The sequence below is a fragment of the Molossus molossus genome, unplaced genomic scaffold (assembly GCF_014108415.1).
Source record: "Molossus molossus isolate mMolMol1 unplaced genomic scaffold, mMolMol1.p scaffold_m16_p_4, whole genome shotgun sequence".
Taxonomy (NCBI): domain Eukaryota; kingdom Metazoa; phylum Chordata; class Mammalia; order Chiroptera; family Molossidae; genus Molossus; species Molossus molossus.
In genome coordinates, this window is record NW_023425377.1 from 51,971,656 (window position 1) to 51,995,992 (window position 24,337).

At 40.2% G+C, this 24,337-nt stretch overlaps 1 protein-coding gene across 1 annotated transcript in view; it reads right to left on the minus strand.

The window, feature by feature from the left end:
• Positions 1-3,399: 3,399 nt before the first annotated feature.
• Positions 3,400-24,337, minus strand: part of INSR (insulin receptor) — a 230,720-nt gene continuing 209,782 nt past the window's right edge. The window contains exons 19-20 of the mRNA XM_036239654.1: positions 4,996-5,130; positions 3,400-4,042 (exon numbers count right to left, since the gene is read on the minus strand). Coding sequence (XP_036095547.1) covers positions 3,703-4,042; positions 4,996-5,130 — 475 coding nt within the window. The 3' untranslated portion in view covers positions 3,400-3,702. The remainder of the gene's footprint in view (positions 4,043-4,995; positions 5,131-24,337) is intronic.

Sequence of the window (24,337 nt, forward strand, 5' to 3'; positions counted from 1 at the left end):
CATGTGCACATCCTTGTATCAATTCCCATCAATTCTCAGTTGTGCTCAACATCTCTCCAAGAGAATCAGCAACATTTCTCTCTTCCTACCAGCTTAAAACAGAGCACTCAGGACAGCTCCCAGAATATGCACATTCCCAGACATACGTTTGACATCACTGGACTGGTCCAGGGAGAAAGTAATGTTTGGTATTCTCTCCCCAGAAAAAACTACGTGGATTTCACCACATGACTGATAAAGATTTTCATAATAGAGAGACATCTTTAAAAACAAACACTAAGTGTGGAACTAAGATGGCTTCGTTTTATAAGCCATCACTACAACCCCCCATGGCAACCATGACTTTGTAAGACCAAACTTCTGTTGGTATAGTCAACATTACCTGGTGCAAAAGGAGGTTTGTAATCCAACAGCAGAGATAGCTAAAGTCTGTAAAATCCCATTAACTACGAGTGCCCAGCACTCTACCCTACCTCTCCAGGGCAAGTAGAGACAAGTGAATCAGCTGGGGTGGTGCCTAAAAGTATGAAAGTGCAGCAAGGTTTGGTGAATATTTCAATAGCCCTGCTGGCCCTGTCCAGACTTATACATGGTTTTCTCAAAGCCCCACAAAGTTAAACATTATCGGCTTGAAATCACCAAACCACAACATGGGGGTGCAAGGTTTTATTGCTAAAAAATGTGTTCAGTATGCTGGTGGGTTTGGGGTTCGAATATCTCAACATACCCATAGGAGACAGTGCATTGGGTGTGAGGTGCTCATGAGTGTGATTTAATTCACCCCCAAATAGCATCTCAGCCTGAATGGAGTGGGGATAAGCCATGGAGTGGCTGGGGCACCTTGGTGCTCACTTCAAGAGGATGCAGTGAAACAAGAGGATGCCAGCTGCTCTGCAACAAAGACTGCTTTACTCAGGGGGCAGAGAGAGCAACAGCTCCCTCCAACAGCTCAGGTCTGGGAACCCCACACATCAGATACATAACAATGACCTGAAATTTGGTTGCTGTTTGGGAAGCATGTCAATGGAGTTTAAAAAAAAGATTAAAATCAGAGAAGATGATTACCTGCCAGAAAAAGGATCTAGGCTCACAGAAGTTCACAAAAACTCCCTCAAATTTCTAACTGATCCCTGGAATTCGGGATCAGCCGATACAGATTTTCCCTGATTCAGAGATCCTGGCAGAATTCTGAAGTCTCAAAAAAAAATGTCCATTATTGAACCTCATCTTAACAATGCTGAGGTAGACTGTGCTGGAAAAGAATCATTGCTCCACATTCACCTGTTTATTTTTTCTTTGATAAAAATTTATGTGCATTCCATTTTTTAGAAAAATTATTTTTACAGTGATTTTATATATTAAAATATTTCCCCTAATGTAAGAAAACCTTTCTGAATTAGAAAAACGTGAAAATTGCTGCAGGTGTACTCTACTGCCACTACTAATTTACTATCTAAATACCTAGATCTACGTGTTTTTTTCAATGTATGTAAAAACTCTCTTCTAGCCCTGGCCGCTTTGGCTCAGCGGTTAGAGCGTCCGCCTGCGGTCCAGAGAGACCCGGGTTCGGTTCCCGCTAAGGGCACGTACCTCGGTTGCAGTTTGTCCCCGGCCCTGGTTGGTTGTGCGGGTGGCAGCCACTTGATGTGTTCCTTTCACATCGATGTTTCTCTCTCTCTCTCTGTTCCTCTCTCCCCCTCCCACTCTACCTGAACAAAAAAATGGGAAAATGTCCTCCGGTGAGGATAAAAAAAACAAAACAACAACAACAAAAAAACTCTCTTCTACAGGACAAATTTGATGAAAATACTTTCTGTACTCTTGCTCCTTGTACCCAATCACAGAGGCTCCCCAGAAATATTTTACATGCTCTAATTTCTAAAATCTTAAATGTAAGAGAGCAATAGGCAATTGGAATTAACGTCTGTGTTCTTAACTGGGAATTGAGAAGTCTGGGGTTGCCACTGAATATCTGTTCTTAAACCCACAGTTCTTAAGAGAAGAGGAGAAGGAAGCCATCAAAAACTTGTGAGACAATGCACTCAGGGATAATCAGGGTGATGATTCCAATGAACCACAAAGTTCACCGTGTTCTTTATTTGAGCAGCTGTGGTTCTATTCCCTAAGGGAAAAAAATGGATTCTTGCTGGTTGGGAAGTTCTGGGGAGTGTAAAGCTCCTTAGCGGTTTCTTCCCTGGACTCTACTTTTTTAGGGACTGCAACACTGTAAGCACCTGAGAGTTCTGCTCAGGCCCCACACCTGGCTCAGCTGAGGTCACAGCACTGAGCAGCTTCTGGGTGGTCAGTTCTGAGGACAGTCAGATGCACTGAGGATGGAAGGAATAGACTGATAGGTGCCTCTCGCTTCATATTGCTTAGTGTTCTCTAAGTCCATTTGTGCCATCACACTTTGGGATCTGATTTTGTCGTGTTTGCAGAATAAATGAAGGATGTACACACCCAGTTGAGGAAGAGTGTGAGGTACACACAGGGAAGCAGGAGATCCAAGAGCCACCAGTGCATTGAAGGCAGGCCTTGGCTTCAGGTGGCTTCCAGCTTACCCAAGCAGAAATCTAACCATCCATCAAACCCAACTGCCCACACCTCAGCGTGGCCACATGACATCCAAAAGGGCTAGCAGCAAACGTGGCTTTATTCCCAGAAAAACAGATGCCTTGAAGATCAAGCAAAGAGTCTCCTGGTGCCTAGCTCCCCATGCTCACACAGGCAGACCAACCCACCAGCCCTACCCCCAACCCAGGAAACAGTCAATAACTTATGAGGCTGATTGGAGATCTTTAAAAAAGTAAATATGTTACAAACATATTCTCAAAACTCATTTCAGGTTTTTGGTTTTGTTTTTTTCCTTTTTATGTCCTGGCTTTGTTTGGTCTTGAAAAGACCCATTATTACTTCAAACCACTTCTTGGCTCCTTGAAAAACATTTTTCACCAAAGTTAAGGGAGAGAAGACTCCTGAGACTACACTAGGGCACATGAGAATCTATTGAGGGCACAGTCTCCCAGTGGGTAAGAAGGAAGGAGGGAAAACAAGAATGCTCACACACTTGGAAAAGTTCATGAGCTGATTCCCAAGCCTTCATCTCAGCATAAGTACTTTGCACACACACATACAAACATGAGCCATTTCTACCCTGAACACAAATGCACACACACACTAGGACTGCAGATTCTTATCAAAAGTACAAAAGCAGCAGCTATTGGTCAATTTGAGGAACTACTTTTGTGAAGGAAAATAAAAATTCTGCAGCCTGGATGAGAAAAACCTTCCTAAAGTCCACTCCATAAAGCTTGGAACAGGGTTTGTATGTTTTATACTGTAGCTCAGATGCCAACCTCCAGCCGCAAAAAAAAAAAAAAAAAAAAAATCCTTTGTTAAAACAGGCGCTTTCTTTCAATTGATTAGAAAAATAAGTAACATCCTGTATTGACCCTGCAGTTGCTGGAAAGGAGAGCAGCTGTGGAAATTCCTTCTCTCTACGTTCACAGATACATTCTCTGATCACTAGTCAGATTGGCAATCAAACAGATGTGTTTTGAGTAGTACAATGAACAGAAATGGAGAGTAATGATCTCTCAGCTCCATAAACACTGGCAGAATTGTTGGAAAATCCTGAGTTTTCTGGAGACCTTCAAACCAGAGGAGAGTAAAGTCGAGATCCCCTCCTCCAAACAGGTGGTGTTAGGAAGGACTGGACCGTGGCAGAGTCAGGATCCGACCGTTTTTCTTGCCCCCGTTCATGTGGGTGTAGGAAATGGGCTCTTCGTAATTCCACTTTAGGCCCAGTGAGGACCCCACATCATCCTCCCTCTGAGAATGTGAGGACCGGTCCAGGGGTACACTCTCCATGTCCTCAAACTCCATCTCCAACTCCTCACTTTCGGGTGCCTTGTTCTCCTCACTGTGGAAGAAGGAAACTTCTGGAAAGCTGGGATGCAGGTCGTCCTTAAGCATGTCGACGATCTCCAGGAAGGTTGGCCTCAACTTGGGGTTAAACTGCCAGCACATGCGCATCAATTCGCTGCTGTGGGACAGGAACATTTTGAGGATGAGTCCAGGGGTCCAGCCAACATCCCTCACCCTACCCTGGTGGCCCACACTCAAAGATGTGTCTTTCTTACATCATGTTTCTCCCTCTCTCTCTCCTTCCCTCCCTTCCTCTGTCTAAAAATCAGTGGAAAAATATCCTTGGGTGAGGATTAACATATACACACACATACGAGCATACACACACAAAGAATGGTTATCTACCCATACCATTGCTAGCAATGAGTTTCCTTCCCCTGACTCACCCTGTTTTCCTTCCCCTCTCTCCCTCCCACCCTCCATTCCTTCCTTCCTTCCTTCCTTTATTTGCTAATTAAGGAGAGAGTACTTTCCTGTATTTTACGTTATACTCATTGGACCATTAGCAGGGCTGAATGATTTTGCAAATGTTTAATGGCATGTGTTGTCCATTTGGTCCCATAACAGATATTTAAAACAAAAATAAAATGTAATATTTATGCTTACTGACTTATTTTGTCCAATATTATTGAGATATAGTTCAATATAACATTATATTAGATTCATGAGAAAACTGTAAGTGTATAAAGAATAGAGAGTTAAACATTAGTCTCCCTTCACAGCCTCCCGGTTCCCTTCCAAAGATATGATATACAAACACAAGGGTCATGCAAAGACAAAATATGCAAACACAAGCACGCATATAGACATATGATGCAAAAATATAAGCATGCATGTAGACATATAAGCAAACACCAGCATGCATGTAGTTATGTGCAAAAACAAGCATGCACATATACGTAAGATATGCAAACACAAGTACCCATCTGTGTAAACATATATGCAAACATAAGCACACTTGTAGACAGAAGATATGCAAAATAAGCACACATATAGACATGATATGCAAACATAAACATGTGTGTAAAATGCAATGCCTTTTAAATGAACACCCTTTTCTATACTTACACTCTATCTGGACAATTGTCAGGTTGCTCCAGATATCCACCATCCATGACAAATTTCAACACCTGCTCATTAGAGAGGCCTTGGTAAGGCTGTTCTGCCAAGCTGGTGATTTCCCAAAGGACCACACCAAAGGACCTGCCAGCAACAGTTGAGAGGAGTAACAAAAAAGTAATTAAACACACACACACATACACACATCTCTCTTGGTCTACTAGAAACTGCCTGGCAAGTTAATTAAATAATTCAGATTCACTTTCTATCAAGATGAAGAAGTAGGTAAACTCTGTGCTTGTATCCTCCCATGACCATATGAAACTTACAACTAAATTATAGAACAATCAACCTGGAGAACCATTTGTAGACTAGATGAACAGAAGTCAATAAATAAAGATATAAAGAAGAAACCATGTTGAGACTGGAAGGAGGATCAGAGAGATGGAACAGGCTGGCCCCACATCCCTGTGTGGTGGTTGAGAATCAGGAAGGATATCTCAGGTACAGAGTCTCTCCTGAGTGAGGGGTCTCAGGCCCACATCGGGCTCTGAAGCCCAGAGCACCAGTGCTGGGAACAAGAGCCCACAAGATATCTGGCTGTGAAAATCTGAGGATTCTGTTCATCTAGATGAGATGAAAGGCTGTTGTAAAACCCAGGCATTCTCCTAAAGGGACCATGCACAGACTCACTTGCTCTCAGGCACTTACCATGAGTTCTGACAGAGAGATAGCAACTGAGGAGGATGGAGGGACACCAGAGACATACAGGGAGAAGCAAGTTGTGTGTCTTCAGAGCAAGGGCTGGAGGGACAGCCACACTGTCCCTGAATTAAGCCCTCTTCCCACATGGCCAAATCTTAATCTGCATTAGCCTGATTAACTCAACTTGCCACACTCTGATGACTCCCTGAGACCCTGCCTCACTCAACTCATCTACTGCCTTCTCAGCAGTTGAGTCATATGGCCAGCAGGCAGGCAGCTACAGGCCTTGGGGAACCCTGTGCCTTTCACTGAGCAGCCCAAAGCCTGTAACTGGTTGCAGGAGGCCTTGGTTCACAGCATGGCCTTTCCCATGCACCTCCAGAACCAGAACAGGACATTTTGTAGCTTCTACCAGTTAGCCCTGTGCCAGTCACAGGCAGCAGCTAACATAGACCTGCAACAGATATATTCAGAGAGATAAAAAACAATGACCTACAACCAAGACAACTTTACTCAGCAAGGCTATCATTCAGAAACTGAAGGAGAGATAAAGATCTTCCTAGACAAGAAAGGAGTTCAATGCCACCAAAACAGCATAGCAAGAAATGTTAAAGGGACTTCATTAAGAAGAAAAATATTTTTAAAAGGTCATAAATATAGGATTCCAAGATGACTGCAGAGTAGCTGGAAACTTCATCTGCTTGCTCCAAACAATGGACCAGACTTGTGGCTAAACTGCAGAGTAAGTGGCTTGAACCAGTTGAAGTGTAGCTGATCTGAAACTGAAAGCAGGGAACACAGAGGAAAGACAAAAGACAGGGAGAGGGCCCTGGCTGGTCTGGCTCAGCGGTTGGAGCATCGGCCTGCAGACCAGAGAATCCCCAGGTTCGGTTCCCCCTAGGCCCTAGAGGCTAGAGACACGTACCAGAAAAAAAAAAAAAAAAAAAAAAAAAAAAGACATGGAGAGGGTGAGCCAACTCCGCAAGTGTGCAGCTGGGAAACAGGAAGGAGAGATATTGTGGCAGCAAAGCCCCTGCCCCCCCTGGGAGCATGGAATCTCAGCCCCACACAGGAATCCCCAATCCAGAACAACAGAGAAGGAAAGAGAAAACCTGTAGCATCAGGTGGTGGGGATAAATGGGAATTTGGTCCACTTGGGAGTGACAGACGACACCATCCCAGGCAAAAGCAATTTCTTTGTGACAGCACCAGCCTGGGAAGTTCACTCTGATCTGTGTCTGCTGGAGGGGCTACGCAGCAGAAGTCAGGGCCAGTAGAAAGGTCTGATCAGTACATCCAGCAGCGACTCTAAGTGGCTCTCTTTTCCCTGGAAGAACTTTGGGCAGAGAGCTAGATGGGGGCTAGACCATGTGGCTTGGGAAAGAGGACCAGTCTTGCTGATGTTGAGCACACAGGCAATGCCCTGCCCACTACCTGCAAAACTGTTAGGTCTGCTTCATCATGCTGTGATCCGAGGCAAAGGGGAAGGGCACTGGGCTGTAAATCTGTACCCATACTATTTGGTCTGATGGCACAGCTGACTCAAATATTTGGTCTGGGTGGGGCCTGGGCGGAGGCGCTGCTCAGCAGGGGTCGGCCACATGGAAAGATTTAAGTGCCAAGTGAGGCTGATTTTTTTTAAATCCCTTTCTACTTGGTGTGGTTGGCTAAGGGTGTCAGAAAGCATGGCAGAGCTAAGGTATTGCAACTTGGTCTCCCAGGTGGGTTTCTGTCTAGGAAACAGACAAGTATGGGCTGGGCCCTTCAGCTGCATCAGGGAAAAGCAGATCAGAGGTCCCCTGTGAATTCAACCAGCACAGCCCTGGAAAGGAGAAAAAGTGCCTGCCACCACTCCTATAGGTCACAACACCCCCAGCATGAGTCTATTTAAACAACCCTGACCAGGTCCCAGATATCTGCAGTTCCATGGGGGAAAGGAGAGCAGCACTAAGAAGTGACATTCAAGGTGCAACTAGAGACAGACCCAGTCTCTGGGCTCCAGATGCCCCACCCACTGAACTACTTGGGCACCTTGCCCTACCAAGATTCAGACAGGATGCCAAGTGTCAGGCAAGGACAGTGACTGGTATTGGCTTACACCAGAGAACCCAGAGAACCTCCCAAAAGGCCCGGAACCAGCACACCAAGCTTTGGACAACATCAGAACAAAATCCAGCAAGTTCCACAAATAGCAGATCCAAAGGGTGAACATAGTAGGCATTAAAATCTGCAGAGGCAAACTCCACTTCCTTTTTTAAATCTTCTTTTGTATTCCATTGTTTATTTTCTTTCATATCTCTTACATCTTTCTTTCCATTTCTCATTCTATTTTTTCATTCTCTTTACTTTTTTCTTTTTTATTTCTCTTCCCTTATTCTATATTTTATTATATTCATTATTATTATTATTTTTTTTTATCTCATTTTAATCTTTTCTCCTTCTTTCCCTTCATAATCTTTTTGGCTTGCATTTCTTTTTTAACTTTTTTTATCTCTTGTCTTTTAAAATTGTTTGCTTTACTTCTTTTATTTCGTTCAGGTTGTTGCTCTGTTTTTTCTTTGTGTTGTTGTGGGTTGGAACTTATTCTGTCTTCATTTGTTTTGTTAGCACCTGTATAATAGTTAATAGGATGTGGTCAGGGTTGAACCTCACAGTCAGACAGCCAGAAGGTTGTGCCCACCCACAAATGAGAAAACAACAACCAAGATCCAAATACAACAAGAGGGCCAACATAACCCACAAAGGGATATTCATGGATCAGCCAGTTCAAAAGATCAAGGAGATTACACCACTGGGTCCCACAAGACACACACTATAGAAGGCCACCCCACCAAAACAGAAAAAAAAATCCAGTTCTAGCTGATTCATATAAACAAACACAAAGAAACAGCAAACATGGGGAAAAAAGAAAGAGGCTCCAAGTGAAAGAACAGGAGGAACCTTCAGGAAAAGAACTAAATAAAATGAAGACAAGCAATTTATCAGGAACAGAGTGGAAAGTAATGGTTTTTAAAATGCTCAACAGCATGAAAAGGAACATAGAAACCATGAAACACAACCAGTTGAAATTAAGAACAACATATCTTAAATAAATAATATAATGAAACAAATAAAGAGTAGGTTAGAGGAAGCACAGGACTGAATCACCAAATGAGACGACAAGCTAGAAAAAAAATCAATTAGCCTGGCCAGTATGGCTCAGTGGTTGAGCATCAACCCATGCACCAAGAGGTCACCAGTTTGATTCCCAGTCATGGCACATGCCCAGGTTGTGGGCCAGATCCCCAGTGGGTGACATGCAGGAGGTGGCCAATTGATGTTCTCTCTCATTGATGTTTCTATCTCTCCTTATCCCTTCCTCTCTCTCACTAAAATCAATAAAGAAAAAAAAATTTTGAGGAAAAAAATAAATGAGAGCAGCAAAAAATAATAATAATTAAAAAGCATGAGGATAGTTGAGGGGAATTTTGGGACAAAATGAAACATAAAAACATCAGCATCATAGGAGTACCAGAGGGAGAAGAAAGTGATCAAGGGATAGAGAACCTGTTTGAAGAAATAATTACAGAAAATTTCCCTAACTCAATTAAGAAAAAAGTTATACATAATCAGGAAGCACAGAGAGTCACAATCAAGATGAAACCAAAGATAACAACACCAAGACACATCATAATTAAAATGGCAAAGGTTAAAGACAAAGAAAAAAATCTCAAAGGCAGCAAGAGAGAGACAGGCAGTTACCTACAAGAGAGTTCCCATGAGGCTGTCAGCAGATTCCTCAAAAGAAACACTGCAGGCCAGAAGGGAATGGAATGAAGTATTCAAAGAATGAAAAGCAAGGATCTGAAATCAAGAGTACTCTACCCAACAAGGCTATCATTTAAAATTAAAAATGAAATAAAGTGCTTCCCAAACCAAAAAAAAGACAAAAAAGACTAAAGGTCTTTATTATGACCAAACCAGCATTATGAGAAATATTAAAGGGAGTGCTATAAGACAAAGAAGAAATAGAGAAACAGGCGCACACACACACACACACACACACACACACACACACACAAATGGCAATAAAAGGTAGCTGAATGGATAATGAAACATGACCCATATATATGCTCTCTACAAGAGACCCACCTCAGAACAAAAGACTCACACAGGATGAAAGTGAAGGAATAGAAAAAATATTTCATGCAAATGAAAACAAAAATAAGCTGGGGTAGCAATACTTATATTTGACAAAATAGACTTCAAATATAGGCCATCACAAGAGACAATGAAAGTCACTACATTATAATAAAGGAACTGATCCAATAAGTGGATATAACCCTGGTAAACATATAGGCACCCAATATGGGAGCACTTAAATATATTTAAAAAAAAACAACAAAAAACTCTTGAAGGACTTTAAGGGAGAGATTGTTAGCAATACAATCATACTAGGGAACTTTGGAACCCCATGATATCACTGGATAGATCTTCCAGACAAAAGATCAACAAGGAAACAGCAATCTTAAATGACACAATGGATTAGATGGATTTAATTGATATTTACAGAAAATTTCAAACCAAAACCACAAAACATACATTCTTCTCTAGTGCACATGTAACATTATCAAAGATAGATATGTTAGGACACAAAATGAGTCTTAACAAATTCAAGAAGACAGAAATCATATCAAACATCTTAAATCACAGTGGTATGAAACTAGAACTCAACTATAATAAAAAAAAAAACTCAAAAATATTCAAACACATGGAAGCTAAAGAGCATGTTATTAAATAATAAATCAGTTGCCAATGAGATCAAAGAAATAAAAAATTTCCCGGAAACAAATAAAAATGAACATACAACAACCCAAAATCTATTGGGCACAGTGAAAGCTGTCCTGAGAGGAAAGTTCATAGCGTTTACAGGCCCACCTCAAGAAGAAAGGAAAAGCTCAAATAAACAATCTACCCATACAATGAAAAGAAATAGAAAAAGAACAAGGAAGGCCCAGAGTAAGTAGAAGGAAAGAATTAATAAAGATCAGGGTAGAAATAAATGAAATAAAATCTAAAAAAATAATACAAAAGATCAATAAAACCAAAAGCTGCTTCTCTGAAAAGATAAAATTGATAAACCTTTAGCCAGCATCATCAAGAAACAAAGAGACAGGACCCAAATAAATAAATTTAAAAATGAAAGAGGCGAAGTAACTGTTGTAGCTCACTGTCCTTAGAATCCAGCTTGTCTTTAAGCTGCCCTAATTAACAACCTCAGAGACAGCAAGATGAACAATGGGGAATGTTATAGAGGGCTTTAGCCCCATAAAAATTAACCAGAGTTTGACCTTCACTGGGAATTTGAAAAGCAACATCCTTCAAGAAAAGGGAGGACAGAAACAGCCCCAAGGCCAGAGTGTCCTGCATGCTCTGTGAAGAAACTGCTAGGGAGAAACTGAAGCTCCCTTTACCCCATAAAACTGTAACTGTTCAACATGTGTGTATTGCACCTGACTGACCGCTGATATCCGTCTCGAATTTGTTAGTTTTTAAAACTTGGATAATGGAATGAATAGCAGGATAGATGTGTGCTGACCCAGTTCACCCAGTTCCCTTTCGCCTCAGCTCCCTCCCACCTCCGTTCCCTCCTGCTTATCGCTAACTGCCTCCGCTTCTGTACACGAAGCTTGCTTGCTCTGCTAAACTCTTGAATGACCCCTGCCCTATATAAGCAACCCTCCCCCTGAGCTCGGGGCTGCAGTTCTCTGCACAGGTAATAAAACATCCCCCAAAACTGAAAAATGGAGTCTGAGTGTGGTCGATCTCCTGGGTTACAACAGTAACAATTGACATCACAAAAATACAAAGGATTGTAAGACATTCTTGAGAAAAACTATATGGCAACAAACTGGACAATCTGGGCAAAATAGACACATTCCTAGAAACATACAATCTTCAAATACTCAATCAAAAAGAATAAAAAAACCTGAACAGACCAAAAACACTAATGAAATATAAACAGTAATAAAAAAAATCCTAGCAAACCAGGCCCACCTGGATCACATGGCTTCACAGGCAAATTTTACCAAACACTGAAAGAAGAATGAACACTTATCATCCTCAAACAACTCTAAAAAATTAAGGAGGAAGGAAGACTTCAAGCTCTTTTTACAAGGCCAGCATTACCCTAATTCTACAACCAGATAAAGATACTACACAGAAAGAAAATTATAGGCTAATATCCCAGATGGATATAGATGTTGAAATCCTCAACAAAATATTACAAATCAAATCCAGCAAGACATTAAAAAGATCACACATCACAAACAAGTGGGATTTATTTGGGGGATGCAGGGTGGTTGCAATATTCACAAAGCAATATATGTGATATATCACATAAACAAAATGAAGGATAAAAATCATATGATCATATCAATACTCACAGAAAAAGCACTTGACAAAATCCAGCACCCATTTATGATAAAATCTCTCAGCAAAGAGGGAATAGAGGAATTATACCTCAATATAATAAAGGCCCTATATAAAAAAAACCTACAGCCAACATCATATCCAATAGGCAAAAAATTAAAGAGTTTCCCTTAAGATCAGAAATAAGACAGGGTTGTCCACTTTCACCACTCTTATTCAACATGGTACTGGAAGTCCTAGTGACAGCAATCAGACAAGAAGAAAAAATAGACATCCAAATTGGAAAGAAGAAAATATAATTGGCATTATTTGCAGGTGACATGATGTTGTACAAAGAAAACGCTAAAGAGTCCACCAAAAAAACTACTAAATTTAATAAATTGGTTCAGCAAATAGCAAGATACAAAACATCCAGAAATCAATGGCATTTTTATGCACTAATAATGAACTCTCAGAAAGAGAAACTAGAAAAACAATCCTATATACCACTGAAGCAAAATAAATAAATAAATGAATACATAAATGAAAGGTACCTAGGAGTTGTAAAAGACCTATACTCAGAAAACTATAAGATATTGAAAAAAAAAAATAGAGGAAGATACAAACATGTGGACGCACATACCGTGTTCATAAACCGAAATTATTAATATCATTTAAATGTCACACTACCCATAACAATCTATGGATTCAAACAATCTCTATCAAAATACCAATGGCATATTTCACAGATCTAAAACAAATACTTCAAAAATTTATATAGCATCAAAAAATACCAGGAATAGCCTCAGTGATCTTGAGAAGGAATAACAAAATTGGACATATCACAATACTGGATATCAAACTAGACTACAAAGCCATTATAATCGAAACATCTTGGTACTGGCACAAGAACATGCTTATGGTTCAATAAAACAGAACAGAGACACCAGAAATCAACCCACATCATTATGGTCAATTAATATTTGACGAAGGAGGAAAGAGCATACAATGGAGTAAAGACAGTCTCTTCAATAAATGTTGTTGGGAAAATTTGACTGGCACATACAGAAAAATGAAACCAGACCATCAACTTACACCATACACAGAATAAAATCAAAACAGATAAAAGACTTAAATGTAAGTCATGTAACCATAATAATGATAGAAGAAAACATAGGCAGTAAAATCACAAACAATACATGTAGCAGTATTTTTGCTGCTGTATCTCTGAGGGCCAGGGAAACAAAAAAGAAACAAATAAGGCTACATTAAACTAAACAGCTTCTGCAAAGAAAGATACCATCAACAAAATGAAAATGGAACCCACTCTATAGGAGAGCATTTTAGCCAATAATAAGGGATTAGTTTCCAAAATATATAAAGAACTTATACACCACCAGGAAGACAATAACCCAATTTAAAAATGGGCAAAGGACTTGAATAGACACTTCTCCAAAGAGGGCATACAAATGGCCAATAGACTAATGAAATAATGCTCAATGTCACTAATCATTAGAGAGAGGTAAATTAAAGTGACTATGAGTTATCACCTCACAACTGCCAGAATGGCTACCATCAGTAAATCACTAAACAGCAAGTGCTGGTGAGGATGTGGAGAAAATGGAACCCTAGTATACTACTAGTGGTAATGCAGACTGGAACAATCACTGTAGAAAAAAAATATGGAGTTTCATAAAAAAATTAAAAATGGAACTGCCATTTGACCTAACAATCCCACTTCTGGAAGTATATCCTAAGAATCCGAAACACCAATCAGAAAATGTATATTCATCCCCATGTTCATAGCAGCATTAATTTACAATAGCTAAGATCTGGAAACAGCCCAAGTGTCCATCAGCAGATGAGTGGATAAAAAAGCTGAGATACATTCACACAATGGAACTCCACACAGCTGTAAAAAAGAAGGAACTCTTGCCCTGGTCATTGTGGCTCTGTTGGTTGGAACATCATCCTGTGCACTGAAAGGCTGTGGGTTCAATTCCCAGTCAGGGCACATACCTAAGTAATGGGTTTGATGTATGTACAGGAGGCAAGCTCTTTCACGTCAATATTTCTCTCTCTTCCTTCCTCTCTCTAAAATCAATAAAATAATATCCTTGGGTGAGAAATAAAATGATGATGATGATGACGATGATAATAATAATAATAATAATAATAATGAAGTGAGTAGAAGGAAGGAAAAATAAAGATCAGAGCAGAAATAATATGGAGTCTAAATAAATACTAAAGATCTATAAAACCAAGAGCATGTTCTTTAAAAAGATAAACAGAATTGATATACTTTTAACCAGACTCATCAAGAAAAAAAAGAGAGAACCCAAATAAATAAAATCAGAAATGAAAGAGAAGTGACAACTGACACCACAGAAATACAAAGGATTATAAGAAAATACTATGAACAATTATATGCCTACAAATTGGACAATCTGGAAGAAATGGATAAATTCCTAGAAACACACAATCTTCCAAGAATGAATAAAAAAGTAACAGAGCCCTGGTGGGAGCATTGTCCCATGCAGGTTTGACTTCTGGTTAGGACACATACCTAGGTTGTGGGTCTAATCCCCAGTCGAGGTGCATTTGGGAGGCAACCAATCAATGTTTTTCTCTCTTTCTAAAATCAATAAATATATTCTCAAATGATTAATAAAAGAGAGGAGGGGAGGCTGAAAGTGTTTTCTTTAAGATCACAAGCAGAATAAGTATAGCCACTCTCACCACTTTTACTCAATGTAGTACTAAAAGTCCTAGTCACAACAATCAGAACAAGAAGAAATAAAGGGAATCCAAATTGGAAAGGAAGAAGTAAAACTGTCATTATTAGCAGATGACATAATATTACATAAAGAGAACCATAAATATTCCACAAAAAATTATTAGAACTGATAAATTAATTAGTAATATAGCAGGATACAAAATTAATATTCAGAAATGAATGGCATTTTATGCACCATAAATATATCAGAAAGAGAAATTGAGATAACAATCCTATTAACAATTGCATAAAAACAATACCGAGGGCTCTGGCCAGTGTGGCTCAATGGTTAGAGTGTTGGATCATGCACCAAAGGGTCACAGGTTTGATTCCTAGTCAAGGGCACATACCTGGGTTGCATGTTCCCTACCCAGCTCCAGTCGGGGCATGTGCAGCAGACAACCAATAGATGTGTCTATCTCACATTGATATTTCTCTTTCTCTCTCTCTTTCTCTCTCCTCCACACTACCCTCCCTCCCTTCCACTCTTTCTGAAAATCAATGGAAAAAATATCCTCGGGTGAAGAGTAACAACAACAAAAAATACCTAGGAATAAATTTAATCAAGGAGGTGAAAGACTGGTATTTGAAAAATTATAAGATGTTGAAGAAAAAAACTGAATAAGATACAAATAAATGGAAGCATATACCATGCTCGTGGAAAGGAAGAAATAACATAATTAAAATGTCCATACTACCCAAAGCAATCTATAGATTTAATGCAATCCCTATAAAAATACCAATGGCATTTTTCACAGAACGAGAACAAATAATTGTAAAATTTATGTGGAATCACAAAAGACCCAAATAGCCACAGCAATCTTGAAAAAGAAAAACATATTGGAGGTATCACACTACCTGATATCAAACTATACTACAAGGCTATAATAAAGAAAACAGCATAGCACTGGTATAAAAACAGACAAATCAATGGAACAGAAGAAACCCCAGAAATAAATCCATACCTATATGGTCAATAAATCTATAACAAAGAAAGGCAAGAAAATGCAATGGGGTAAAAACAGTCTATCCAATAAATGGTGTTGGAAAACTGAACAAATACATGCAAAAAATGAAACTAAACCACCTTCTTACACCATAAAGTATAATAATTAACTCAAAATGGATGACAGGCTAAAATGTAAGGGCGGCAGGCAGGACCAAAGGGAGGGTGAGTATGTGAGAGAGTGAGCGAGTGTGAGAGAGTGTGAGTGGACGTGATGGTGGACGACCAAACCCAAGCAGTGCAGAGCCGCAGAGTAAAGTTTCCGTGCTGTGGACGGAGGCAGCCAGCTACCACGGTAAGTGGCCCTTCAGGGCACTTCTCCCTGCACCCCAGGCAGGTCCCACCATTTTATAAGATCCTGGGTCTTCCCTGAAAGGAGGCAGTGGGAGTAGCTAGGGCCCAGCAACCTGAGCCCACCAGTGCACCTGGCACCATCAGACCAGTGGACACTCTGTGTCAACACAAACCAGTGCACGGTAGTGGAGCTCCCAAGGTGCAGACAGCCCGGAGCCCAGCACCATCCCCCATAGTAGCAGCCGGATCAGAGTCCAGATATATCCCCAGCAACAGAGGCTGGGGAGCAGACATCCATCCCCAGGCAACAGAAGCAAAGACCAGCAGCGGAGACCCATCCCCAAAAACTACAGCAAAAGCTGAGCAGGAGTTGAGCCCCACTGGGCAGCAGCACTCCCAAGTCACCAGCTGTGGGACCTGGGGCTCCACAGAGGCCTGTGCGGTCCAGCAGCTCACAAGAGAAGTTGGAAGCCAGAGCCCTAGAGAGACTGGTGCAATCCAGCTGCCTGCCCCCGGGACCTGCAGGATGCAGGGGCACCCGAGAGGCCTGTGCAAACCAGCAGGGACAGTGCAATCTAGTTACCCGCATTACCTGCGGGGTACTAAAGCACCAGAGAGGGCTGGGTGACCCAGGAGGGACTGTGCCATCTAGTTACCCGTGAGATCTGAGGGGTGCTGAAGCACCAGAGAGACCTGTGAACCCAGCAGGGACTGTGCCTAGTTACCCGCGAGATCTGAGGGGTGCTGAAGCACCAGAGAGACCTGTGAACCCAGCAGGGAGTGTGCCATCCAATTACCACGGGAACTGCATGGTGTGGGGGCACCAGAGAGGCCTGTGTGACCCGACAGGGACTGCACAATCTAGTTAAACACAAAGCCAGTGGGGTGCTGAAGCACCTGAGAGACCTTCGTGACTCAGCAGGGACAGTGCCATCCAGTTAGCCGCAGGACCTGCGGGGTGATGAAGCACCAGAGAGGCCTGCGCAACCCAGCAGGGACTGCACCATCCAGTTACTCACGAGACCTGTAGGGTGCTGAAGCACCAGAGAAGGTGTGCGACCCAGCAGTCCATAACATAGGCATAGAGCCAGGTACTCAAAGGAACTGTGTGATCTAGTTACCCATGGGACCTGCAAGGTGCAGGGGCACCAGAAAGGCCTGTGCAACCAAGTTGCAAAGGAGATAGGTATAGAGTATGTAAAAATGGAGGCTGAACTATTTACAATAGCTAAGATCTGGAAACAGCCCAAGTGTCCATCAGTAGATGAATGGATAAAAAAGCTGTGGTACATATACACAATGGAGTACTATGCAGCTGTAAGAAAGAAAGATCTCTTATCCTTTGAGACTACATGGAGGGACCTGAAAAGTATCATCCTAAGTGAAACAAGCCAAACAGAGAAAGACAAGTTTCATATGATATCACTTATTTGTGGAATAATAATGAACATAACAGTCTGAGGAATGGGGTAGTCCCAGAGACGTGGAAGTGGGGTACAGACTGACAATCCCCAGAAGGGGGTGGGGTGGGGGAGAGATAAACCACAGAACTTATATGCATGTATGCAAGAACAGTGGACATGGACAACAAACTGGGGAAAGGGCAGGGAGGGGTGAGAGGGGGAATCAGTGGGGGATAAAAGAGAAACATCTTTAAAAAAAATTAATTAATTAAAAAAAAAAATGGAGGCTGAGTGAATAGAAGCTATGCAGACGATATCACAGAACCAAACAGGAATTACAACTTAAATAAATACAAATCCTCAGAAAAAAGCAACAGAAAAGCAGCAGGACAAAACCAATAACCAGGGACACTGGTAGGATCTGCGGATGCGCGAGAGGGTGGCAGGCTGAAAAACCACGGACAGCAGCAGCCTTAGGTGTGAGCAGCGCCCCTGGGGAATAAAAACTCCGTTCCACAACAGAGAGAGCCCAGACAGAGCACTAAAATACAACAGCCACTCACCTGGGGGCTACAGCAGAGGGAAGGCAGACTGGGCTGGAACTCTGTGGGGACACCTGGGATTTGAAGGGCACTCAGAGTTTTTGCTGAGTGGCAGCCACAAAGGACAGTGGGCAATGTGTCCCTTCTACGAGCTGTGGGGAAAAGCAGCAGCACCACCCCTCGGAGATTCAGCCTTTCCCAGGTTAGGCAAAGAAATGCAAATTGAGGCTCATTAACAACCAGCTTCTATTCCACCCTCTGGAAATCCTCTTATGAAGAACACCAGGGCTACATTCCAAGGCACTGAGTAACTGAGAATACTAGCCACCAGGGAAAAAGCTAGAGGATAACAGAACCTTTCCTGGGCTGCAAATCTACCCAGGAAAGTAAGACTTACTTCACAGTGGTGTTTAACGTGGGCCCACCCAAGTTCATCCAAAAACAGTTGAGGGAACCACAAACAGAACACCAACACCCACAGGGAATATTTGACAGGCATCAAACCCAATGAGATAGCCAAATTGTGAAACAAAGAAACAAATTCCAAATGAAAGAACAAGAGAGCTCTATCAAATATGAGATCAATGAAATGCAGCTAAGCAAATTATCAGAGGTAGAGTTCAGAGCCATGATCTTGAGGAAGCTCAACAACATGATTAAGAGCACCAGCAGCATGAGTAAAGATACAGAAACATTGAAAACTAACCAAGTGGAAATGAAGAATGACATAGTAAAAATAAAGAACATATTGGAAGGATTAACCAGCAGAGTAGAGGAATAGATCAGTGAATTAGAAGACAGGGTAGAAAAAAATCAACCAATCAGAAAAATAAAAGAAAAAAAGAATTAAAAAACAGGAAGACAGCTTAAGAGAACTGTGGGACAACTGAAAACATAATAACATTCACATCATAGGAGTCCCTGAAGAGGAATAAAATGGGCAAGGGTTAGAGAATATATTTGAAGAAATAGTGACAGAAAACTTCCCTAACTTGCTGAAGGAAGAAGGCATTCAAGTTCAAGAAACAGAAAGCCTCAAGTAAGAAGAACCCAAACAGGCCCACGCCTAGACACATAGTAATCAAAATGCCAAAAAGTAAAGACAAAGAGAGAATCCTAAAAGCAGCAAGAAATAAGCAACAGGTTACCTACAAAGAAAACCCCATAAGCTCTCAACTGACTTCTCAACAGAAACACTACAGGCCAGAAGGGAGTGACATGAAGTAATCAAGGTGATAAAAACAAGGATCTCAATCCAAGACTACTCTACCCAGCAAGGCTATCATTCAAAATAGAAGGTCAAATAAAGAACTTTCCAGACAAAAAAGGCTAAGGGAATATATTAACACCAAATCAGCACTACAAGATATGCTAAAGGACTGCTGTAATTAGTAGAAAAAATAGGGAGAAAAATACAACCACACTAAATAAAAATGGCAATAAATAAGTACATATCAATTATCACCTTAAATGTGGATGGTTTGAATGCTCAGATAAAAAGACACAGAGCAGCTGACTGGATAAGAAAGCATGACTCACATATATGTTGTTTACAAGAGATCCACCTCACAACAAAAGACTCACATAGGTTGAAAGTAAAGGGATGGATAAATATCTTTCAAGAAAATGGAAAGCAAAAAAAAGCTGGGGTAGAATACTCATATCTGAATAAGTAGATTTCAAAATGAAGGCCATAACTAGAGACAAAAAAGGCCACTATATAATATTAAAAGCATCTATCTAACAGGAAGATATAACCTTGGTAAATATATATGCACCCAATATAGGAGCACCAACATATATTAAAAATCTATTGGAGGACTTCAAAGGAGACATCAACAGCAATACCATCATAGCAGGGGACTTCAATACCACTGACATCACAGGATAGATCTTCTAGACAACAAATTAACAAGAAAACACAGACTCTAAATGAAATGCTAGATCAAATGGATTTGATAGATATCTACCGAGAATTAAACCACAAACTGTAGAATTCACATTCTTCTCAAGTGCATACGGGACATTCTCAATGATAGACCACATGTTAGGGCACAAACTAAGTCTCTACAAGTTCAAGAAGACTGAAATCATATCAAGAATCTTCTCAGATCACAATGGCATGAAACTAGAAATCAATTGCAACAAGAAAATGCAAAGACATTTGAAAACATGGAGGCTAAATAGCATGTTATTGAACAATGAAAGGGTCACCATGGAGATCATGGAAGAAATTTAAACCTTCCTGGAAACCAATGAAAATGAACACATAACACAAAATCTATGGGATGCAGCAAAAGCAGTTCTGAGAGGGAAGTTCATAGCAATACAGGCCTACCTCAAGAAACAAGAGAAATTTCTAATAGACTATCTATCCTCAAAACTTAAAGAACTAGAAAGCAAACAAAAAGAAAATCCCAGAGCAAGTAGAAGGAAGGAAATAGTTAAGATCAGAGCAGAAATAAATGACATGGAGACCAAAAAAACAATTCAAAGGATCAATGAAACAAAGAGCTGGTTCTTTGAAAAGATAAACAAGATGGATGGACCCTTATCAAGAATCACCAAGAAACAAAGAGACAGAAAACCCAAATACACAAAATCAGAAATGAAAGAAGAGAAATACTAACTGACACAAATACAAAGGATCGTGAACAAATATTATGAACAATTATACGGCAACAAATTCGACAATTTAATGAAATGGACATACTTCTAGAAACACACAGTCTCCCAAAACTGAACCAGGAAGAGATAGAAAACTTGAACAGACCAATAACAATGAAATAAATTGAAGATGTGATAAAGACTCTCACAGTAAACAAAAGCCCAGGCCTGGAGGGATTCACAGGGGAATTTTACCGAACATTGAAAGAACGAATACCCATTCTCCTCAAACTATTTCAAAAAATTCAAAAAGAAGAAAGACTTCCAAACTCATTTTATGAGGGCAGCATAATTCTAATTCCAAAACCAGAAAAAGACACTACAAAGAAAGAAAACTACAGGCCAATATCCCTAATGAATATAGACACCAAAACCCTGAACAAAATACTAGCAAATTGGATCCAGCAATACATCAAAAAAATTATTCACCATGAGCAAGTGGGATTCATCCCAGGGATGCAAGGCTGGTACAATATTCGCAAATCAATAAGTGTGGTACACCACATAAACAAAATGAAAGACACAAATCATATAATCATATCAATAGATGCTGAAAAAGCATTACACAAAATCCAGCACCCATTTCTGATAAAAATGCCCAGCAATCTGGGAACAGAGGGATAATATCTCGACATAATGAAGGCCATATACAAAAGAGCTACAGCCAACATCATACTCAATGGGCAAAAATGAAAAGCATTTCCCTTAAGAACAGGAACAAGGCAAGGATGCCCACTTTCACCACTCTTATTTAACATAGTACTGGAAGTCTTAGCCACAGCAATCAGACAGGAAGAAAAAATAAAGGGGATCCAGATTGGAAAGGAGGAAGTGAAACTGTCATTATTTGCAGATGACATGACACTATACACAGAAAACTCCAAAGACTTCATCACAAATCTACTAGACTTAAGAAATAAATTTGGCAAAGTAGCAGGATACAAAATGAACGTCAAGAAATCATTGGAATTCTTATACAGCAATGATGAACTCACAGAAAGAGAAACTAAAAACAATCACATTTATCATCGCAGCAAAAAAAAATTAAGATACCTAGGAAGAAACTTAACCAAAGAAATAAAGAAGTTATTCGCAAAAAACTATGTCATTGAAAAAAGAAATAGAGGAAGATATAAAAATGTGGAAGCACATACCTTGTTCATGGATTGGAAGAATCAACATCATTAAAATGTCCATACTTCCCAATGCAATCTATACATTCAATGCAATCCCCATCAAAATACCAAGGATATACGTCACAGAACTAGAACAAATACTTCAAAAGTTCATATACAACCAAAAAAGACCTCGAATAGCCACAGCAATCTTTGAAAAAAAAGAACAAAGTTGGAAGGTTCACATTATCAGATTTCAGGTTATACTACAAAGCCACAGTAATCAAAATAGCCTGCTACTGGCACAAGACCAGGCCTACAGGCCAGTGGAACAGAACAGAGAATCCAGAAATGGACCCAAGGCAATATGCTCAAATAATATTAGACAAAGGTGGCAAGCTCATACAGTAGAGTGAACACAGCCTCTTTAATAAATGGTGTTGAGAAAATTGGACAGCTACATGCAAAAAAAATGAAAGTAGACCATCTACTTACACCCTACACAAGAATAAACTCAAAATGGATAAAAGACTTAAATGTGACTAATAAATCCATAAAAATCCTAGAAGAAACTGTAGGCAACAAAATCTCAGACATCATACGCAGCACACTTTTCACTGACACCTCACCTAAGGCAATAGAAACAAAGGAGAAAATGAACACATGGGACTACATCAAACACAAAAGCTTCTGCACTGCAAAAGATACAATCATCAAAATGGAAGGGCTACCCACTGTATGGGGGAGCATAATTGCCAATGATATATCAGATAAGGGGTTAATTTCCAATATATAGAGAGTGCTCATACAACTCAACAAAAGGAAGACAAAGAACACAATTAAAAAATAGGCAGAGGAACTAAATAGACACCTCTCCAAACAGGACATACAAATGGCTAAGAGACATATGAAGAAATGCGCAACATCACTAATCATCAGAGAGATGCTAATTAAAATGACAATGAGGTATCACCTCACTCTTATCAGAATGTCCTCCATCAACAAATCATCAAACAACAAATGTTGGCAAGGTGGTGGAGAAAAGGGGACTCTAGTACACTGCTGGTGGGAATGCAGACTGATGCAGCCACTATGGAAAACAATAAGGCGTTACCTCAAAAAATTAAAAATTGAACCATCATTTGACCCAGTGATCCCACTTCTAGGAATATACCGTACAAAGCCTGAAACACCAATCAGAAATAATGTATGTACCCCCATGTTTGTAGCAGCACTATTTGCAATAGCTAAGATCTAGAAACAGCTTAAATGTCCATCAGTAGACAAAAGGATAAAATATGTGGTACATATACACAATGGAGTAGGTGAGGCTGTAAGAAAGAAAGATCTCTTATTCTTTGAGATGACAAGGAGGGACCTGGAAAGTATTATCGTAATGAAACAAGCCAAACAGAGAAAGACAAGTATCATATGATCTCACTTATTTGTAGAATATAATGAACATAACAGTCTGAGGAATGGGGTAGTTCCAGAGATGTGGATGTGGGGTACAGACTGACATTCCCCATAAGAAGGGGTGGGAAGGGATAGATCAACCACAGAACTTATATGCATGAATGCATGAACAATGGACATGGACAAAAAATCTGGGGTCAGAGCGGGGTGGGGGCAGCGGGGGAAATCAGTGGTTGAAAAAAGAGAAACATCTGCAACAAAAATAAATAAATTAATTAAAAAATATAAATTAAATAAATGTATAAATAAACAAATGGAACTACATCAAATTTAAAAGTTTCTGCACATACTAAAGCAAAAAGACAATCTTCCAATTGGTAGAACACATTCACCAATGACACATCTGATAAGGTATTAATATCCAAAATTTAGAAAGAAATCATAAAAGTCAACCCCAAGAAAACACACAATCCAATTAAAAATGGGCAAAGGACCTGAATAGATATTTTTCTAAAGGGGACATACAGATGCCAGTACACATATGAAAAGATGCTCAACATTACTAATCATCAGAGAAATGCAAATTAAAAAGACAATGAAATATCACCTTACACCTGTCAGAATGGCTATCATCAATAAATCAACAAAAAACAATGTTGGCAACGATGTGAAGAAAGGGAAACCCTCATGCATTGTTAGTGGGATTCCAAATTGGTGTGGCCACTATGGAAAACAGTATGGAGGTTCTTCAAAAATTAGAAATAGAACTACCTTATCACCTAGCAATTCCACCTCTCAATATTTATCTGAAGTAATCCAAAACACTAATATGAAAAGATACATGCACCGCAGCATTATTTACAATAGCCAAGATATGGAAGCAACCTAAGTCTCATTAATAGAAAATTGGATAAAGATATGATAGATGTACACAATGGAATATTATTCAGCCACATAAAAGAAGGAAATCTGCCTGGCCAGTGTGGGTCAGTGGATTTCATCCCATGGACTGAGACATCCCAGTTCAATTTCTGATC